The sequence below is a fragment of the Barbatula barbatula genome (assembly GCF_947034865.1).
Source record: "Barbatula barbatula genome assembly, chromosome: 2".
NCBI classification, from domain to species: domain Eukaryota; kingdom Metazoa; phylum Chordata; class Actinopteri; order Cypriniformes; family Nemacheilidae; genus Barbatula; species Barbatula barbatula.
In genome coordinates, this window is record NC_136767.1 from 19,097,973 (window position 1) to 19,115,861 (window position 17,889).

The following is a 17,889-nucleotide window of genomic DNA, read 5'->3' on the forward strand; positions in this document are numbered from 1 at the left end:
TAAATATTGAGGTTTGTAGGTAAAACGACTACATTTTCAAATTGTACAAAACTAAGAGGGTTACGTTAACATACAAGCAGAACTTCACCTTATATTAGCAGCTACTGCTAGCGTCACTCAATGAATCTCAAATACTTTAAAAAGGATTTATAGTAGAAATAAAGCTATGGAGCAGGACATGTATTCCTTTAGTATTGTACAGATTTGAATGTGGTAATGAATCAAACTCATGCAGTTCAGCCCTCGAGTGGTTGAAGTTCAGGGAAGTAGGTGGCATTATGCAACAGACTCTGGAGAGAGTCTGCAAATCAGAGACAAAAAATGAAGGAGCATGAGATAGTGAAAGAAAGACTGGATCTGAGAGAACGTCTCCGCCCACAGCTTTACTTTGAGTGGATAGACATTTGTGGGCAGCTGAGAAGAAAAGGTCAAACAATGTTTCTGAACTTTTTATACTCATTCTTGCTCTTTTATTAACCTGCATTTCGTTCCCCTCGTCCTGTATTTGCTGAGAGAATCGTTTTCCCTCTCTCCTGTCAGACTTCATCTGTATCATTTTTATGGAAGGCGAGAATAGTGGAAGGGACAGGGGTTTGAGGTTTAACATAGATCAATATTGAATCAAACTTTCTAAATCATTTTAACCAAGTATGGGAGATGGGATCACCCCTTTAACAATGAAACATGACCAATCTATGTAGCTCACTGTTCACTTTCCACATTCCAAGATCAGCTTTAATGAAAAAGTTACCCAACATTTGAGCATTTTGACAGGAAAATAATGCAGGCTGACACGACACCTCCTGACATCACTGAAAGCACAGCATCATTCACAACATAAAACTTCCTTCAGTTTATGATATGACAACGCAAGATGACTCCAGGTGTCAAGAGTCACATCAGACACAGACAGCTTTCCAAAGTTATCACCCGTTTGTTAGCTCAGGTATGTACCAGACATCGGTCCTTTAATTGACACAAGCTTGTGAGGTTTGACAGTAAATGAGAGGAACGGATCATAGCAACAAGGCCTCCATGTTATACACAGAAGCCCTTATTAAGAATCAAAGAAATTATAAAGGAGAAATCTAATCTAAAATAGTTTCCTGCGTCTCGCTGTGATGTCATTACATCTGGGTTAAAAGGCTGAGTGGGGTCTCACTCTCGTGAGTTATTTAAACAGGCCAATTAGTAGGCAGGTCTCTGAAGAAGTGACGCTGGGGAAACAGGAAGTAGGCCTCATTACTATTGTGATGGGGCTTTCCTTTAATGAGGAGCTCTCAGGTTATCGGATGTGATGTCATTTATGCTCTATCGATATGATGGGAAAAAAGGTACCAGATTAGTTGTAGAAAGTGAGTGGATGTGACTCTGTTTGTGATCGGAAGCCATATAAATGCAGATTTGTCACTTTACACATCAGATTAAACACATTTAAGTTAAAATGATATTTATTTAATTCAGAAATAATAACTATGAGGGACATGTTGAGTTTAATGCAACACATTTGACATCATTGACCAAAGAAGTTATGTCGGTTCAGCATATCACATAGTCTTTCAGAATAATTTTTATAATTTTTTTAAAGAAAGCATATTGTAAGTGTATAATCCACAGTGTTGAGAGAGAGAGTGAATGTGATACTCCATCTTCCTGTCATCTTATATTTCAGATTTTTGTCCAAAATTTGTATTTAGCAACGGAGCAGAAATATCAAAAGAGAGATAGTTATGATAAAAGCTTTAAGCTTCGCCTGATTGATTTCTCTATTCATTAAATAGAGTAATTGGTAAATCTTACAGTTTGGGTACCAAAAGATAGTAATTCCAGTCATTATTGACATTTTGGGGATATTTTTTGTGGAAAACTAAAATGGTGGAAAAATCACACTAAATTGTGTTTATTTCGAATGCAGAAAGATCAGAGGTAATGTGAGACGAATAAATAATATACAGTTTGTTCAGTATAAAAACGATTACAGAAAGTTCCCATAAAACATGGGAACCCGTGTGTGTGTGTTTTTTTCAAGCATGTCTGAAAAGACGGAGGGCAGTTGACTCCAGTTTAGAGGAGATAGACTTACCTTCAGGTCATCTCACTCCGGCCCGCAGGCATTACAATGGAGCATGACAACAGAGAATTGAAAACAAATGCAAATATTCTCCCCGCAAACACACAGAACAAGCTTTTTCTTTCATTCTGGCATCTGCAGACACTGTATGAATCAAACCTGCAGTATTTTATTGCTTTTAGCCAGCGCACGCTCACGGCGAGGAGCTTCATTTCACTCGCCTCTTTCTGCTGCTGTTTAACTTTGCGGTTGGACATTAAAAGCACATCAGGGCTCAGGCTGTTCATTTCGCTAGTAAAGTGTCTGAAATGTTTAAAGACAGAGTGGGTTAATGAACTGGAAGAGCAATTTGCTTGACTGGTTTCTAAGTGATCATGGGCTGCTGTGACATCATTTTGTAGTCATGATGTGCATTTAGATTTGCTCATTAAATGAATATCTTCTTTTGTGATCTCCAGAAGTCACACAGGTTTGAAAGGACAAGAGGGCGAGTAAATGATGACAGAATTTATATTTTTGAGTATCACTGTCATTCTCCCACGTCATCTGAAAGGCCCAAAGCGCAACCACCCCCTTCACTAAACCTCTTTTTTTACTTTCCTCTTTTTATCTCACTCCCTCATTCCCCGTTTTCCATATCAGAGCCGCGGAGGTGTTAAGAACGAGTTTCACGCCATCCAGGGTTCCCGTCTATTTATACTTCATCAAACCCACCGTCTCACGTCCCCAACGGATGACTGCATCATCAACCCCCTCTGCAGTGGCAGCTGCAGGGTCTTATTGGTGGTGTCCAGCTCGTAGGAAGGCGGGGAGCCGTGGCTGAGGAGAGGAGAAGGTGGGTGGGGGGTGTGAAGAGAGCTGACTCACAGGGAATGTGGGGGCTGTTTCAGCTCAGAGCGACACTGAATCATCACAGTCTTCTCCAGCGTCCCCCCACCCCACGCCCCCATCAATGGCGAATCCGTCATTCAGCTCTTTTGTGAATGGATAGAGAGAGAGAGCGACCGAGAGGAACGAGGTGGCAGTTTTATGGCGATTGAAAATGGGGACTACTACAATGCTTTGTGCTGATATCATCCAAATCCAGGCCATTCGTGCCTCTTACACATATAAAGATATTTTGTGTGTGTGTGTGTGTGTGTATATATTTATATAATTACATCTTCTCATAAATATATTATGCAATACATTTGTTTATCTATTAACCACAAAAACATTTTTTTTGCTTACAGACTATTAATCTTAAAAGTAAAGGCACATATTTAATAGAATGACCCACGGTAGCAGGAGGAGTTTTACAGGTTCAGTCGCTGGGGTGTGGTTCTGTCACGGGGCGACTGTGCACGTGTGTTTGTTTGAAAGAAAGAGACAGAGAGACTATATTTAGGTAAATGGTTAAAATAAAACACAAAAGATGGTTTACATTCTAGGAGGGAAGAAAATGCTGACATAGGAGGGTCTATTTGTAGTACTAAAGGGAGGGTCAGAGTGTTTGCCAAGGCCAAACATATAGACATGCCATCTAAGATATTTGTCTTTGTAGTAGAACAGAAACAGGACATAAGGAATTGTAAACAAGAGATTGAAATCTTTAAGCTGGCTGGATAGACTGTACAAAATCTGTAAAAAAACATGAAATCTTCTGGCAGCTGTGCTGACAGAAATATTCTGTCAAATAAAACATTTCCATGTAAAAAATACATGCGTTTTTCAGATTTGTGGTATTTTACTGTGATTTGCTGGTTTTTCACTGTATTTCAAAAACAGACTGTAAAAATATCCCGTAAAAAGATAACTTTTTCGGCAGCCGGGGCACCAGCGGTATATTGAAAATTAATATTACAGTAATATCACAGTTTTTCTTGCAAATCTTTGTAATTTGACGGTTTTTGGCCGTATTTCAAAAATATGTGAAAATCTGTTAATAAAAGAGTAAAATTTTGTAAACTCACTGATTTTTCATGTATAATGTAAAAAACTGTAAGAAAATACATGCTTTTGATGGTCAATTATTGTCAATATAAAATATATAACTAAAACCTAGATAAACACGTTTAAATGCTTTGGAAACCCCATAACAAGTTTTTTATTATAGTCCTAAAGGAAAAATAATGCTCTTCTATCAAAACGAGTCATTTTTCAACAGACAGAACAGAATATGTATTTTAAAACTAACCCTATAAAGTAATTTTACGTAAATGAATTATAAAAAGTCAGGGTGAAACTCCCATGCAATAGAATTTCTTGCTTTTTTAATTAAAAACAAATGAACAACCAACCCATAGCATAGTTTTGTTGTTTCTTTTTGCATGACAAAGCAAATCAATTCAAAAGTGAAAACTTACAACAATATACATGTCTTTAAAGTGATGGGCTGATTATTTTCATATCAATTATTTAAGCAATTATCAATATTCACAGCTATATACATTTAATCAATGTCAAATTCAAAGCAATATCCAAGACATGAACTCAAAAATGAGAGACATTCATAAAAATAAAATAGAAAGTGCTCAAAAATCAAACTATATCATTTTCTTTAAAAATATAATTGGAGAACACCTTTACAATGATATGAAGATTAAATTAGGATTGCTTCAAACATAGGCACATTGTTTGTTAATATCTGACGCTTCAGACAAACATTTTAAAATCCACCCAAACTGTGTGGAGCAACAAAAGTTGCATGTGCTCCATACTACACATGTAAACAAAAACATTAAGGACTAAAGGATCTGTGTTTCCTCTGAACAGATCTCTATTACAACACCACCACTACCACCAAACACCTCAATATAAGACCCCCAGAAAACTGTCACTGACAACGTTCTTCTGGAAGATAAATATGTATTTGAGCAAAATGCTTCTCTTTTAAGCAATTATAAATTCTTTGGCTTAAATATGCCCCTTAATTCTATCAAGTCTTTTATCCACTAAAACATAATCAAACTGAAATAAAAATTATTATCACTGACCTGAACAGCCAAGCTGAAATGACTTATGATTCCATAAAAAAGCTCAAGGGCAAAAAAACAGAATAATAAAATATACTGTTTAGATACTATTAGAACAACCAAGAATAACCTTTCACTGACCTGCAAAATAGCAACAAATTTCACTCAATCCTAAATTTCACTCCATAATTACCCAAGAACATTCTGTAATAATATATTTTTAAGCAATATGTGAAGTTCCATGACCACATCCACGTCACAACTGTTAAAATGATGTATGACTATCAGGTTGGCTGGATAAAAGGCAAACCTTTGTGATTATCAACCAACATTAAAGTGAAGCGATATGCCAACCGATATTTCAGCTTTCCATGTTATATTCTCTATCAACAGAAATGGTGGTATGTAGCATTATAAGTGTTAAGAATCTGGGACATGACCATGTAAGACAGCACTGACATTCCTTGTACTTGAAGTTAAAGAACACGTCTGCATGGTGTCTCAAATCTAAAACTTTTTAGGGTGGAGATCGATTACTTAACTAATCCACGAGTGGAGAGATCGCTTTGAGCTCAAGGCAAAAAGAGCCTTGTGTCTTTGCATCTGCACATCAAACTCGTTTTTCTTTGAAGCATTCACATAAAAAAATTAAACGAGAATATACTTTTTTCATGTCATCCAGAATAAACTGCCATTTTTTCCATTATGAACGTCAGCTGATTTTAAAGTGTAACATTCAAACTACACATACAGTCAGCCTATTGAAAGTAAATATCAAGAGAAGGCCGCACGGTTTGGACAGATATCTATATATAGTGAGCACACTACCTTGTTACACTCTAGTTTGAGGTTTCGGGCCACTCTGATGAATGAGACGGCACTGGCAGCTTCATATTTTTAGGCGGCGTGTCCAGGGAGAGACGGTGGAGGCTGTGTGAGGCAAGAAAAGGTGACCTGCTTTCACTTTGATCGATTGTCTTACACTCGGTGACTTTTAAAAAAACGTGGATCGGCGCATGGATGAGAAGGAGACATTTGGCACGCCTCCCCAAACAGATTTTACTGTTAAAGCTGAGGTACAAGCAAATAAACATCCTTTACCTTCGTTTGGCAATTATGAATCAATCTCTGATTATAACACAGAGATGATTCCCAAAAGAGTCTGTGATGGCCATAACTGGTACCAATATGATGGCCGGCGTCTCTCTAACCCCCCACCTAATGATTAAACAGCGAAGGGCTGGATTTACAGGATTTTCTGGAAGACGATATCCCAACACAGCCATCAACCGCGGAAGACCGTTCCTGTGGGCATCTGGCAGGCTTCCCTCCTCTCATCCTCAATGTTTCATCTCTCTTTCAGGGGGACAGGTTGAGCAGCTTAGTGGATTTATTTGGGTAATTAAGGGCCAGGCTGATGGCTGCTATGTTTTTCAGCACCTGTGCAATAAAACAAAAGAGAGAAAGACAAAGACAAGTGAATGAGTACAGGAAGTGAACGCAGGGTGCACAAAGGTAGAATGTGAGAGAAACCATTATGCAAAATACTGTGGGCAATTTATCAAACGGGTTCACACACGTGTGGCCCTTGGCAAAAAGACACCCACAAGCTCATCACACACAATTATTACACTTTAACTAAATGTGTTCTGTCCATTTCAAATGTTTTTGGCACAGTAACACACAAAAAACATTTTGTTGAAACATTACAAAATCAAAAAACACAAACTACATGTTTAGCCATAATACTTGTGCTGTTATTATTCCAAATGGTGCTTTGGACATTAACAAAAAAAATTATACCATCCCACACAACACAATATAGGCTTTTACTGTTATTGTAATACAACAAACATGATAATGGGGTTAATTACCAAATGTAACTGAAATAACCCGCAACCCACACACAAACACACACACACACACACGCGCACACGCTCATACACATGTACTGTACTACTGAGCTTTGAAAGCAAAATGAAAGGACGAAGCATAACTCATAAGTCTTGTGTGAGAACCAGGACAGCTGTTTTCGTGAACGTCCCTTCTTATGTTTGCCTGTTTTAGTATAATATTTGGTTTGAGCTATCGTGATGAGGAGTGCAAATGTTTATTTCACCAACTGCAATTATTTCCACTACTGCCAGAATGAGTGATGTGAACATAGTCTGCTTTACTTTACATCGAGAGCAAAGATGGACCCTTGTTTTTTTAAACCTTATATTAACTTTTGTTTATTTTTTGTCTTTCTTCCTGTGAAGCTGCTTTGCAACAATGAAACATTGTGAAAAGCGCTATATAAATAAAACTGAATTGAATTTACCTTTAGAAGACTTACAGAGATGAGAATCACTATGCAAACAAACCCAACACTGTATATTAGTGAAAGCACGGGAATTAAAATTTCATGGAGTATCCAAACGCTGCATAATGGAGTTGAGTATCTGTCATTCAACATGGTTTACACATAAACATATGGTGGGACACTGGATACTACCATTTGTCAGAAACATTACAAAAGACATTCACATTTAGACGTATAGCTGATGCTGTGGTTTCAAGTGCCTTAAAGGTGTCATCGGATGAAAACCCAAATTTTTTTGTGTTTAAGTGCTATAATCGGTGCATCCAGCAACCAAGAAAACATGATAAAATAAGAACCCAGTAAGTTTGTTTTGGTGTGCCTTTCCCTGCAAGCATGTGAGAAATCGAGCCGTTCAGATTTTGCTCCGATTGTGAAGTAAAAACCAGGTCTTATTAAAATGTTACTGGTCCTTAATCTAGACAATTCCACCCACCACGCTGCCGCCATTGTTGTTTTCACAAGCGACAGCGGTGTACGTGATGCCATCGTTAAAGTTTGTGGACGACATGCAAGGTAATCGCTGCACATTTTAATTTTCGGAGTGCTTTATAAACCTGAGAAAGTACAAGCAGAATTAGCTTCAAAGTTGTTCTAATAGAGACCAACTGAATGAGACAAAGCTGCCGTTGTAAGTAATATTTATCAACAGTTTGAAAATGTACCGTATATAGGAGGATAACATTAGCATATGATAGCGAAGGGAGCTTAGTCAGTCACAGGCTAAATAGAACATTTAAAGCCAGTGTTAAACTTACTGTATATTTATATGTTATTTGTCAAACGGGCACTTAGAGTTTAGCTGTCTGTATGTTAATACATTATGTGAGCTAATATGTTAAGCTGCATCAAGCAGTTTGTTTTGCTAATGAACGGGGCGAACACTGTGGTTAGTTTAGTTTTAAGCGTCTCAAATCATTCGTCCTTAGGCTGAAAGATCTGTCACAGCATTCTAGTTACGCTCTCATGTTGTGTGTGTAATGTTATAACATGTCAATGTCAAGTGCTAAAATCTACTTATTTCTGCTGAGATCTACATGTGCACCTTCCGTGGATTTTAGGCAAGCATACACGCACAACGTGAGCGCATTAGGATGCACTGTTTGCTGTGACAAATTTTAAAAAATTCGTCTCCGGACGAATGATTTGAGACATTTAAAACTAAACTAACCGCAGAGGAGCTCAGGAAATATCATTTAGCTAAACCATTGCCATGGCAGTACTGTCTACATGTGTGTTGTGTTTAAACGGCGGACGGAAGGAGGGTGGGGTGCGCTGTTACTCATTATCATTTAAAGAGACATGCACCAAAATTGGAAAAAAGTTCACCCAAAAATGGAAATTCTGTCATCTTATACTCACCCTCTTTGTATTTTAAACCTATATGGCTTTCTTTCTTTTAAATGATTAAATGATTTTTGGGTGAACTATCCCTTTAAGGTTCAATAAAACTGGTAGTCTTACCTGTGCTGTTCGCACTACCAGCTGTTCATTGGTGGTGAGAGCAAGAAGGTAGTCCTGCAGAATGCCCTGCTCCTGATGAACAAACAAAGACAGCAGTTCAGTAGCGAAAAACTACATGAATTTGTCACATTCAGCACTTTTTTGTCATCACAAAAGAAAACACGCGTTACAAATATTGAACTTATCCCTTTACACTTGCAGAGAAGAAAAGCTTAGCAGAGAGGCTGTCGGAGACATTATTCAAGTGAAATACCAGTTGGACTACACTGTTTTACCAAACACTGGCCAACACTCTTCAATAAGCTCAATAAGTGGTGTTAATCTGAGGTTTGGAAAAGCACCATGCTGTTAATGACATGATTCTGAATCAAACCAGACGCTTTCTAAATCACCTCTCTCTCTTCTGGGTTTCTCCCATCGATCACAGTCTACATTCACAAAGAAGGTTTTTGTAGTTGGAACTGTAAAGCCCAACAGCACTACGATATGGGAAAAAGACACGGCACAAAAGACAGAGTACTAATACGTCTGAAAACATCTTCATGTGAAGATAAACTTTGGCTTCCCTGCATGCAAATCTGATTTGGTTTTCAAATCAGATTTTTAGGACTGACCATCTGTACTGTCGTTTTGCAACCTGATCCATTTGTTCAATATCTGGTGCATCTACATTTGTTGCTATAGTGATGATGCACGCGTCAGCACGATCCAAAGATGATTTTTCATACAACCGAGTAGCTGTCAGAATGGAAAGCGAGATCAGAAAACTGAATATTTTTGCCTCTGCTCATTCCGATTATATTTGATTTTCACAAACAAAGCCTTTGAGAGCCTCTCCAAATAGCTTTGAACGGCAAAAAACTGGATACTATGACAGTAAACAAAATTAATACACAGAGCACAATTACACGGATGACTGCTGTAGGCTATTGCAAAACCTGAATGGCAAAAAATGAATGCGAGCAGTGCACAGATTGTGTTTTTTTTTTCTTTTGCATAACATAAAACAAGAATGTTGGTAACCAAACAACATTGATTGAACCCCATCGACTTCCATTGGATCGACGCAAAACAACATTTCTTAAAATATCTTCTTTTGGGTTCCACAGAGAAAGAGTCAAACAGATTTTGAAAGCCAGTTTTTGGTTGAAATATCCCTTTAAGTTGACATCTTCGGGTCACTTAAACAAATGGACATGGCTGATGGGATACATTAAACAACATCCCCTTCAGCCCTCTTCTGTCTAGTCAAACAAGTTTATATCCTTACTGAAAGGTCATAACCAGTAAGACTGTTCTTTACAAATTTGAGATGAACTGCACATAGACAAAACATTTCGCCACAGGACTCAATGAAGACTTTAGCTGAGAGACTGTAGCTTTCAGGCTTGTTTTTGTCATGTCAGAACACATTCTAAACCACTTCCTCTGAACGTGGGGCCTTATCATCCCTCACAAGTAAGTGTTACTACACAACTGGAGAGGAAGAGAGAACGAGTCTGAACATCTTATCTGTTTTTTCTTTCGGTCTCATTTCCGACACTTCAAGTATGGAAACTTGACGCATTAAAACTCTTCTGCAAATGCTTTTCCTCTATGGTTTAATCCATCCGACATACCTAACGTTCAACAAAATAACACATAGCTATTGTCCTTCTGAGACCTTGTATCTCCATATTGCGTAATTTGTATATTTTTGCCATAAATCATTATAAGTCACCCTTTATATTTGTCACTGGGCTTTGCAGATGTCTATCCAGTAAACGTATTAAAAAGTGCTTGTCAAAGAAATATTTAATCATTTAAAGCTTTCTTCCATTTCCTGAAAAAAAACTGTGAATTTGGACACCTGAGGTTTAGAAGGACAGTGACTTTATATGACCTTTTATTGTTCTTTTCAATAAGCGCACAGTATTATCAGCTCCATTGTTTAAATCGATTCTGCAGCTTGTTTCCTAAATGAAACCTGCATCTGGGCCCGTTTCTGATCATCTGGCTGCTGAGAAGCTTGAAGTCTATCTGGCCAGTGGAGTTCTGAGAAGCCCTGTGGTTGTGGGCAGAAATTAAGGCTGACAGTCTCTTCATAATGTCGAGGCGAAACAGTGCCGGCCGTCGATGGGAGAAACCACTCAATGCTCTCACAGAACACTCACTCCATCCATTTCCCTGTCACTTCCCCAGGCTAATGCTCACTTAAACATCCCGATTTCTAAACACGCAAACCGCTTCATACTCTCGTCCAGCTTGGCTGTTTAAAGATGATTCAGTGCTCATAAACGGTTCTATCCTCCCATTCACAGACTATGAGAAACAAGGAAGCAACTCGATCGGTATGAATTACGTGGCTATATGTAGATACGCAATATGTGGCGTGTTAATTTATATTGTGTTTGGATGTCTCATACTAAAGTGTTCTTGAGGCACATTTGGCTAATTTTGCATGTGACCAAGGTGTGTTAGTGCCCTCTAGTGGCCTGCTTTCAAAAATTCACTACCGCACAATAATAAACATGCCTTTCCTAAACAGTAACAGGAAATGCAGGAACAAAACATTTGGCTTTAAAGCTTTCATTTGCTTAATGTATGTCGTATAATAACCTTTGTTTTATTAAACAACATCTCACGAGACATGAGAACATTTGCTCACGTGACGTCACGGTTCAGGGAGATAAATAGTGAGGGTTGAATGTTGGACTTACCATGGCCTTGGCTTCAGCAATGAAGAAGAGCTCAGTGAGAGCACGATGGAGAGGAAGGAGAACCGTGATGCTCGTGGGGTCTTGACTTAAACCACCTTCCATAGAAGTAAAGAGCTGCCACAGTGGCTTCAGCAGCGTAAGGTCACATCCCCTGCAAGAGAACAATTTATTATTGTCTTTATCATAATTCATATTATAAGTATGTGGTCGACTGATGTGCCGTATCACATTTCACGTGCAATGGGCAGGTGGCCATTTGCATGCGCTCCGCAACACGTCCATCTCTGTACTACTCTCACACATGACCTTGTCTGTCGATGATGATGTAACTGTGTCCATATGCCATGCAAATCACTCTGACATGTGACCTTGTTGCCATGGAAACAATCAAGGCAGAAAGCCACTGTCATCAATGCATTATGCAAAAGCTTTGTTAATCAGAATACTCGACGCTCGCGCAATACTAACCAAAACCAGTGGTTGGTAATTAGCCGTGGTCTTAAGGAAACCCACCAATCAGATATTATAGTTATTATTTGCATCTGGGCATTTTACATGAAGGTTAGGGAGGGCCACTTCCTACAGTATGATGTCGCCAAATTCGGTTGACACCAGAAGTTTCTTAACTCTCTACAAAAACACGAATACTACAATAAGTACATTACAAAGAGACAAAGGGTGCTTGGTAAAAACTGGGTCAAGGTGCACCTGCAGTTCACAAAGTACAGAGAAGACGTAGTAACAGAACCAGTTTCTTGAGGAAAGGTGCTAACTCATCTGTCTAGAATAGTGGGACGGTTGTAAGAATTGAATGATATTGTCTGCAATTTGTTCGATTTCATAAAACAAATTAATATATAAAACATGGATAAACTTTTTAAAGGCACACACCATTGAGACGGACACTGTAGAAGTCGCAGTAGCAGGTGAACAGCCTTCAGCCTCTGGTTTCCTGTTTGCCGACAGGCCACGCCCACCTGCCACTCCCAGATGTCGGAAAGCGGAAGGTGAGTGAGAGCTTGCTCATCAGCAAGCATCTGCTTCAAGATCTCAAAACCTAGATTAAACCAAATACATTTTAATCATTAGTTACCATGCAAAGGAAATTACTTTTCCGAATGTAAAACCGTGTCATTTCAGATTTGATAAATTCAGACATCTAAGCCAGCACATGCCGGACTGTTTCATTCGGTTTGTTTACCTCCGCAAACCTCATCTGGGAACAAATAAATGAGCTGGCAGACCCTGTAAATGAGCCACTCCTTCCATGGCTGGAAAACCCATTTGATATTGCATTACGGAATAATAGTTTTAGGAACAGAGCAGAAGGTGCACAAGTCTATGAAGTCTTTCATTAAAAGGCGGACAAGACACAGGCGAGGAGCACTGACAGTTGTGATCAATCACCTGCTCGAAAGACTTGCGAAGGACGGCAAACATGTTGTGGCTGAGAATTTTGTTACCTCTGCTTCGCCTCTATTATGGTACAATAGAGTTCAATCAGTTTTGGCCAGATATTACACATCTACTGTTATGGGTAAAATCTCAGCATCCGGTGACCGGAAGGTTAATAGTACCGCCACTAAAACAATTGTTTTCAAAAAGGATTCTCGTATAGGACACTGACATTAAATCCCATTAGATGAGACTTTATGAATAGAAAAATGTGTCCTGAATTAAATTATGGTAATGTTGATGCACGCTGAATAAGATGAACCGAAGGAAAAGAAAAATGTTTAGATGGTTTATATGATTATCTAGAGGACAATAAACAGACATGTGGGCGATGACAGTAGATGATAAAGACAAACGTTGGCTAGAGGACAGCAGAGTCAGACATGAAGAGACGTTGAGAGTCTGTAAATAAATGAGCTGTATACGTACCGGTCTGGAAGCGCCCTCGATGGCCACCAGTAACAGTGAATTTGTAGCCCCATTCTGTGTTACTCATATCTGATATAAACCTGTAGTAAACCGTGTCCCCTACAAGAGATAAGAACAACACATTAACATTCTATACATTCTTCCTTGTGCCTATGCTTACAGTTTACACAGCACATTTATGTCATAGGGCTGCTTCACTACGACAAAACATATTCTGGCCAATTGAGATTTATTTAACATTTTTATGGATTTAGAAAACAACAAGTATTAATTGAATTGAAAAACATGTCTTTTTAACAGTATATATTTTATTTTAATCTATAGTATAAAATATAGTATTTTATATTGTAGTATTATATATATTTAAAATGGTTTCTGAATATATACCTAAAAAATGTATACATGAATAACAACATGAAACATAAATCATTGACATCAAAATAAATTTAACTTAACTAACTATTTAGTTAGCTAGGTAGGGAGTGTACCTCTTAAAAGAAATGGGTGTGCTGACAATGGAATGTGGTAAATAATTGTTTTACCTCGATTATTTCTTTTTTTTATTATTGGAAGCCAAATTGAATAAAAAAGGAAAATAAATTAAGATTACTTGCACATCCCTAGTGTGTTATGGGGAGTGCATTCTGATGAAACAGGCTTTCCTGTGGCTCAGTGGTTAGATCATGGCGCTAGCAATGCCTGAGTCATGGGTTCATTCCCAGGGGATTGCACATACTCAGAAACAAAATGTATAGTACAATGCAATGCAAGTCGCTTTGAATAAAAGAGTCTGCCAAATGAGAAAAATTGAACACTAAATCATACTTATAGATGTTTTATTAGTGACCAGTCTTTTGTATATGAAATTGAACATTTCTGTCTGTATCGGAATGCATCCATACGTTTTTATAGATGCCTTTTCTCTGGATTTCCGACTAAATATCCCAAACTCTCACCTGGAATCTCAAAGTCTGTCCATTTCTGATGTGAACCGCTGAAAGTGTGCATGTCCTGTAGAAAGTCACTGGTGCTGGCCATCAGAAGCTCATCGCAGCCTTCCTCTGTGTGACAGCGCGAGTCAAACTTCACAGACAGGTAGATCGCCCCGGGGATGTGCACCTTATCCTGAAACCAGAAGGAACGACACTCAGCGTGGAACACTGTTGGCAATGGTTGTCTTTATTTTAAAACCTTGAAAAAATACATAAAAATCCTGAGATTGTTTCTGAGAACAAGTATACCCCAAAGTTTGTGTTGTTGTCATAGGGGTGCTTGGATTCCCGGACTTGCACTGCCATCCCAGGCTCCTCCATAAACTGACACGCTGTCAGTGACAGATTACCCAGCATGCTCTGGCTGCAGCCCCTCAGAACCTTTTGCAAGATCTGACACAAAACATAAAAAAGTGAGCTCACATACAGTACTTGTAATGCAAAGAAGCAAAGCTACAGATCCACACATTCCTCTCACCTTCTCCCACATTGGTCTTTCCTCCAGCTGCATGAGCATATCCAGTATGTACGCCATGTGTGAAGCTCCGCTCAGCTCCAGGTCTTCCTCTTTGATGGAAGTGTCAGCGGGCCAGTCGGCCAGCAGCGTGGCCAACACGTGCCGTGCATACAGGATGGCGATGGCCTCATTCACCTTAAATAGGTACTGCCGTACTGCTTTGTTGCTGCGCGCGTCCAGCTCTTTATGCAACAGAGCCGAGCTTTTAGTGCGACGCTGTTTGGCGTAACTCAGCTGCAGGTCGCTCTCAGTGTTTGTGATGAGCTTCTGAGTGACCACGTTTGTTTCTTCTGTGGCTTTTTCACACCTGGTTGGTTTAGCCTAAAGGCCAAAGTGAAGTGATTAGCTTCTACCCTTAAAACGGATAGATTTTGTGGTTAAACGTGTTGCTCGGTCTTACCACACAGGGCACGACGATTATATCTGTATCTACTGCCTTAGTGCTTCTTTCCTCAGACCGAGGTCTTTTAGATGGTTGCCACTTCTGTGCTAGAGTACGAATTGTCTCGTCGGTTTTTATAGCCTCACCATCAAACCTGAGAGATGATGATATGTGAAAGCATTTTGTGTTTTTTTTACGTAATAACACTACATTCTATAATATGTTATGCACAATATGTGTGGTTCTGTTCGCTTATCAAAATCTTTCCAATAACAAGTCATAATATTTGTTATTGTGTAACAGGAATTATAAAGAGCATCTCACCTCTTCTGTACTTCAAGAAAGAAAGAGTCTGTCCTTTTCATCTGAAGCTCATACATGGCTCTCAAGATATGCAGTGGGGCGTTAAGGGCATCATGGGTAATCTGGAAGTAAAATAAATATCAGTAACACATTACAATAAGCGTTAAGTAATGTTAGTTCATGTTAATTTCAGAATTTACTATGCAGGCCAAACTTGTCACAGTTAACATTAGTTTATGCACCATGAATTAACATGAATAACTGTGTTGACATTAGCAGGGATAAATAAATATTGAAAAACTAAATTGGTCATTGTTTGCTAATATTAGCAAATGCATTTAATACCGTTAACCAATAGCACCTTATCATAAACTGTTACCGAAATATAATTTGTGTCTTTTTAACACTGCCCTAACATCACAGACACCAACAAAAAGCAACAATTCAAACATTTTAGGTTACCTGACTGATTTAAAATGTTGAAAATAGGTGTGTCACAGTATACCACCAGTATTGACAATAACTGTGATATAAAAAAACATGTTTACCGATATTGTGTTCATTTTACACATATCGTAATGTAAACTATTCATCAACACCCATAAACAAATTCTGCCTTAAGTCACAAAGGCTTGGGTACAAACTCTCTCTCTGCCTCCAGAAACATGTATTTTGAATGTGATTCAGAGATCAAATAATGCAGGAAACACAAAATAAACGAAATTAACGCAAATTTCACTGATGGCATAATATATTTATTTCTTAAAACCATTTAGGTAATTACCGCAACAATATCGATACCACAAATTCTTTTGACCACAATAACCGTGTAAAAACCTGATATTGTGATACCCCTAGTTGAGAAAAAAACTTTGAAGTGTTAAGCCGTGGCATACTTAAAGTTTTTACGTGTACAGCCAAATGCAGAGCCTTGCAAAGTACGCTTTCTTTAAATCACGATACACATGGGTTTTGACACATGTACATTACGACATATTGCAATACCTCTCCGGGCCTACAGAGAACTGTATATACCTCTGTTTAAAGACATCAAATCTTAAAAAGTATGTCAAAGATGAAGATTCTGTCATCATTTACTCACCCTCTTGTCATTTAAAACCTATAAGACTTTCTTTCTGCGGCAGAACACAAAAGAAGACATTTTGAAGAAAGTGTGTAACCAAACAGTGGCGACACCCATTCACTTCTATTGTATGGACACAAAACCAATGCAAGTAAATGGGGGCCAGTTAAAAACGTTGAACAAAATACATTCTTTTGTGTTCTGCAAAAGAAAGTTATTCAGGTTTGAAATTACAAAAGGGTGAATAAATGATGACAGAATTTTATTTTTAGTTAAAGTTACAGATGATGATTAAGCATGCTGAAACGACAGACAGAAGATGAATGTTTACACTCTGACCTGAAAACACATCTTAGTCTCTTCATCCAGCCCTTCCAGTGGATCCGGTCGGTTTGGATCCACATCGTCTGCGCAGCAGCTGGACTGATCCGAATCATGCTCTTTCTCTTTCTCCTTTTCTCCATCCGTCTCTGTGTCTCCGTCCTCCGCCATAGAGTGGATTTCTCGTTTGGATGAGTGCAGCATGATAGAGAGAATCTCCAGGTCTCGCAGAAGCCACATCTTGCTGAAGCCTGTGCCCTTGCTGCACTTACGGACCAGGAGCTGCGTAAGACCAGAGCCTTGGGTTGCGTCTTGGGCCTGAGCCACACCGTGCTTCTGCGTGAGACAGCAAGACATAAGTTAATGCAAGAGATAAATATTAAACCAAGTTGCAATTGGACATTTTTTTAGTAGACCAGAAAGCAGGAAATGTTCAGAGTTATTAACTAGACTAACATAACATCTGCATGAATCTGAGGGAAAGTGATTTTTTATACATCCATTAAAAATGAACTTTGTTATACTGTACATAAGATTTTTACTCCAAATGTTCAGCTAACTTTTAAAGACACCATATCATATATTTAGTCTTGTATACCTTTAGTGTGTTGTAGAGTCCTTTAAGAGCGAGAGAGAGCACCCAGGTGGCCTCCACAGCATCTTGGGCACTGCTCTCCACCCCAACTTGCAGCAGGTGACTGACGATGGAGATGAAGTTCTTCAGGTATTGACTCAGGTGGGCTGAGGTCGGGGATGTCGCTCGGCCCTCAGGCTCTACATCCCTGCCAGTGCTGCTCTCATGTGCCTGGACTAACTGGTAGTCTTTCACTGAGAAGAAACATAAGATAAATAATGA

At 38.8% G+C, this 17,889-nt stretch overlaps 1 protein-coding gene across 3 annotated transcripts in view; it reads right to left on the reverse strand.

The window, feature by feature from the left end:
• Positions 1-4,290: 4,290 nt before the first annotated feature.
• Positions 4,291-17,889, reverse strand: part of zzef1 (zinc finger, ZZ-type with EF hand domain 1) — a 37,233-nt gene continuing 23,634 nt past the window's right edge. For 2 of the 3 annotated variants that reach the window (XM_079474460.1, XM_079474458.1), the window contains exons 43-54: positions 17,632-17,861; positions 17,052-17,369; positions 15,650-15,750; positions 15,344-15,479; positions 14,905-15,264; positions 14,676-14,819; positions 14,391-14,559; positions 13,435-13,533; positions 12,442-12,607; positions 11,551-11,701; positions 8,852-8,923; positions 4,291-6,465 (exon numbers count right to left, since the gene is read on the reverse strand). In XM_079474460.1, coding sequence (XP_079330586.1) covers positions 6,385-6,465; positions 8,852-8,923; positions 11,551-11,701; positions 12,442-12,607; positions 13,435-13,533; positions 14,391-14,559; positions 14,676-14,819; positions 14,905-15,264; positions 15,344-15,479; positions 15,650-15,750; positions 17,052-17,369; positions 17,632-17,861 — 2,027 coding nt within the window. In that variant the 3' untranslated portion in view covers positions 4,291-6,384. The remainder of the gene's footprint in view (positions 6,466-8,851; positions 8,924-11,550; positions 11,702-12,441; positions 12,608-13,434; positions 13,534-14,390; positions 14,560-14,675; positions 14,820-14,904; positions 15,265-15,343; positions 15,480-15,649; positions 15,751-17,051; positions 17,370-17,631; positions 17,862-17,889) is intronic. The other variant, XM_079474459.1, reaches the window with a different exon arrangement.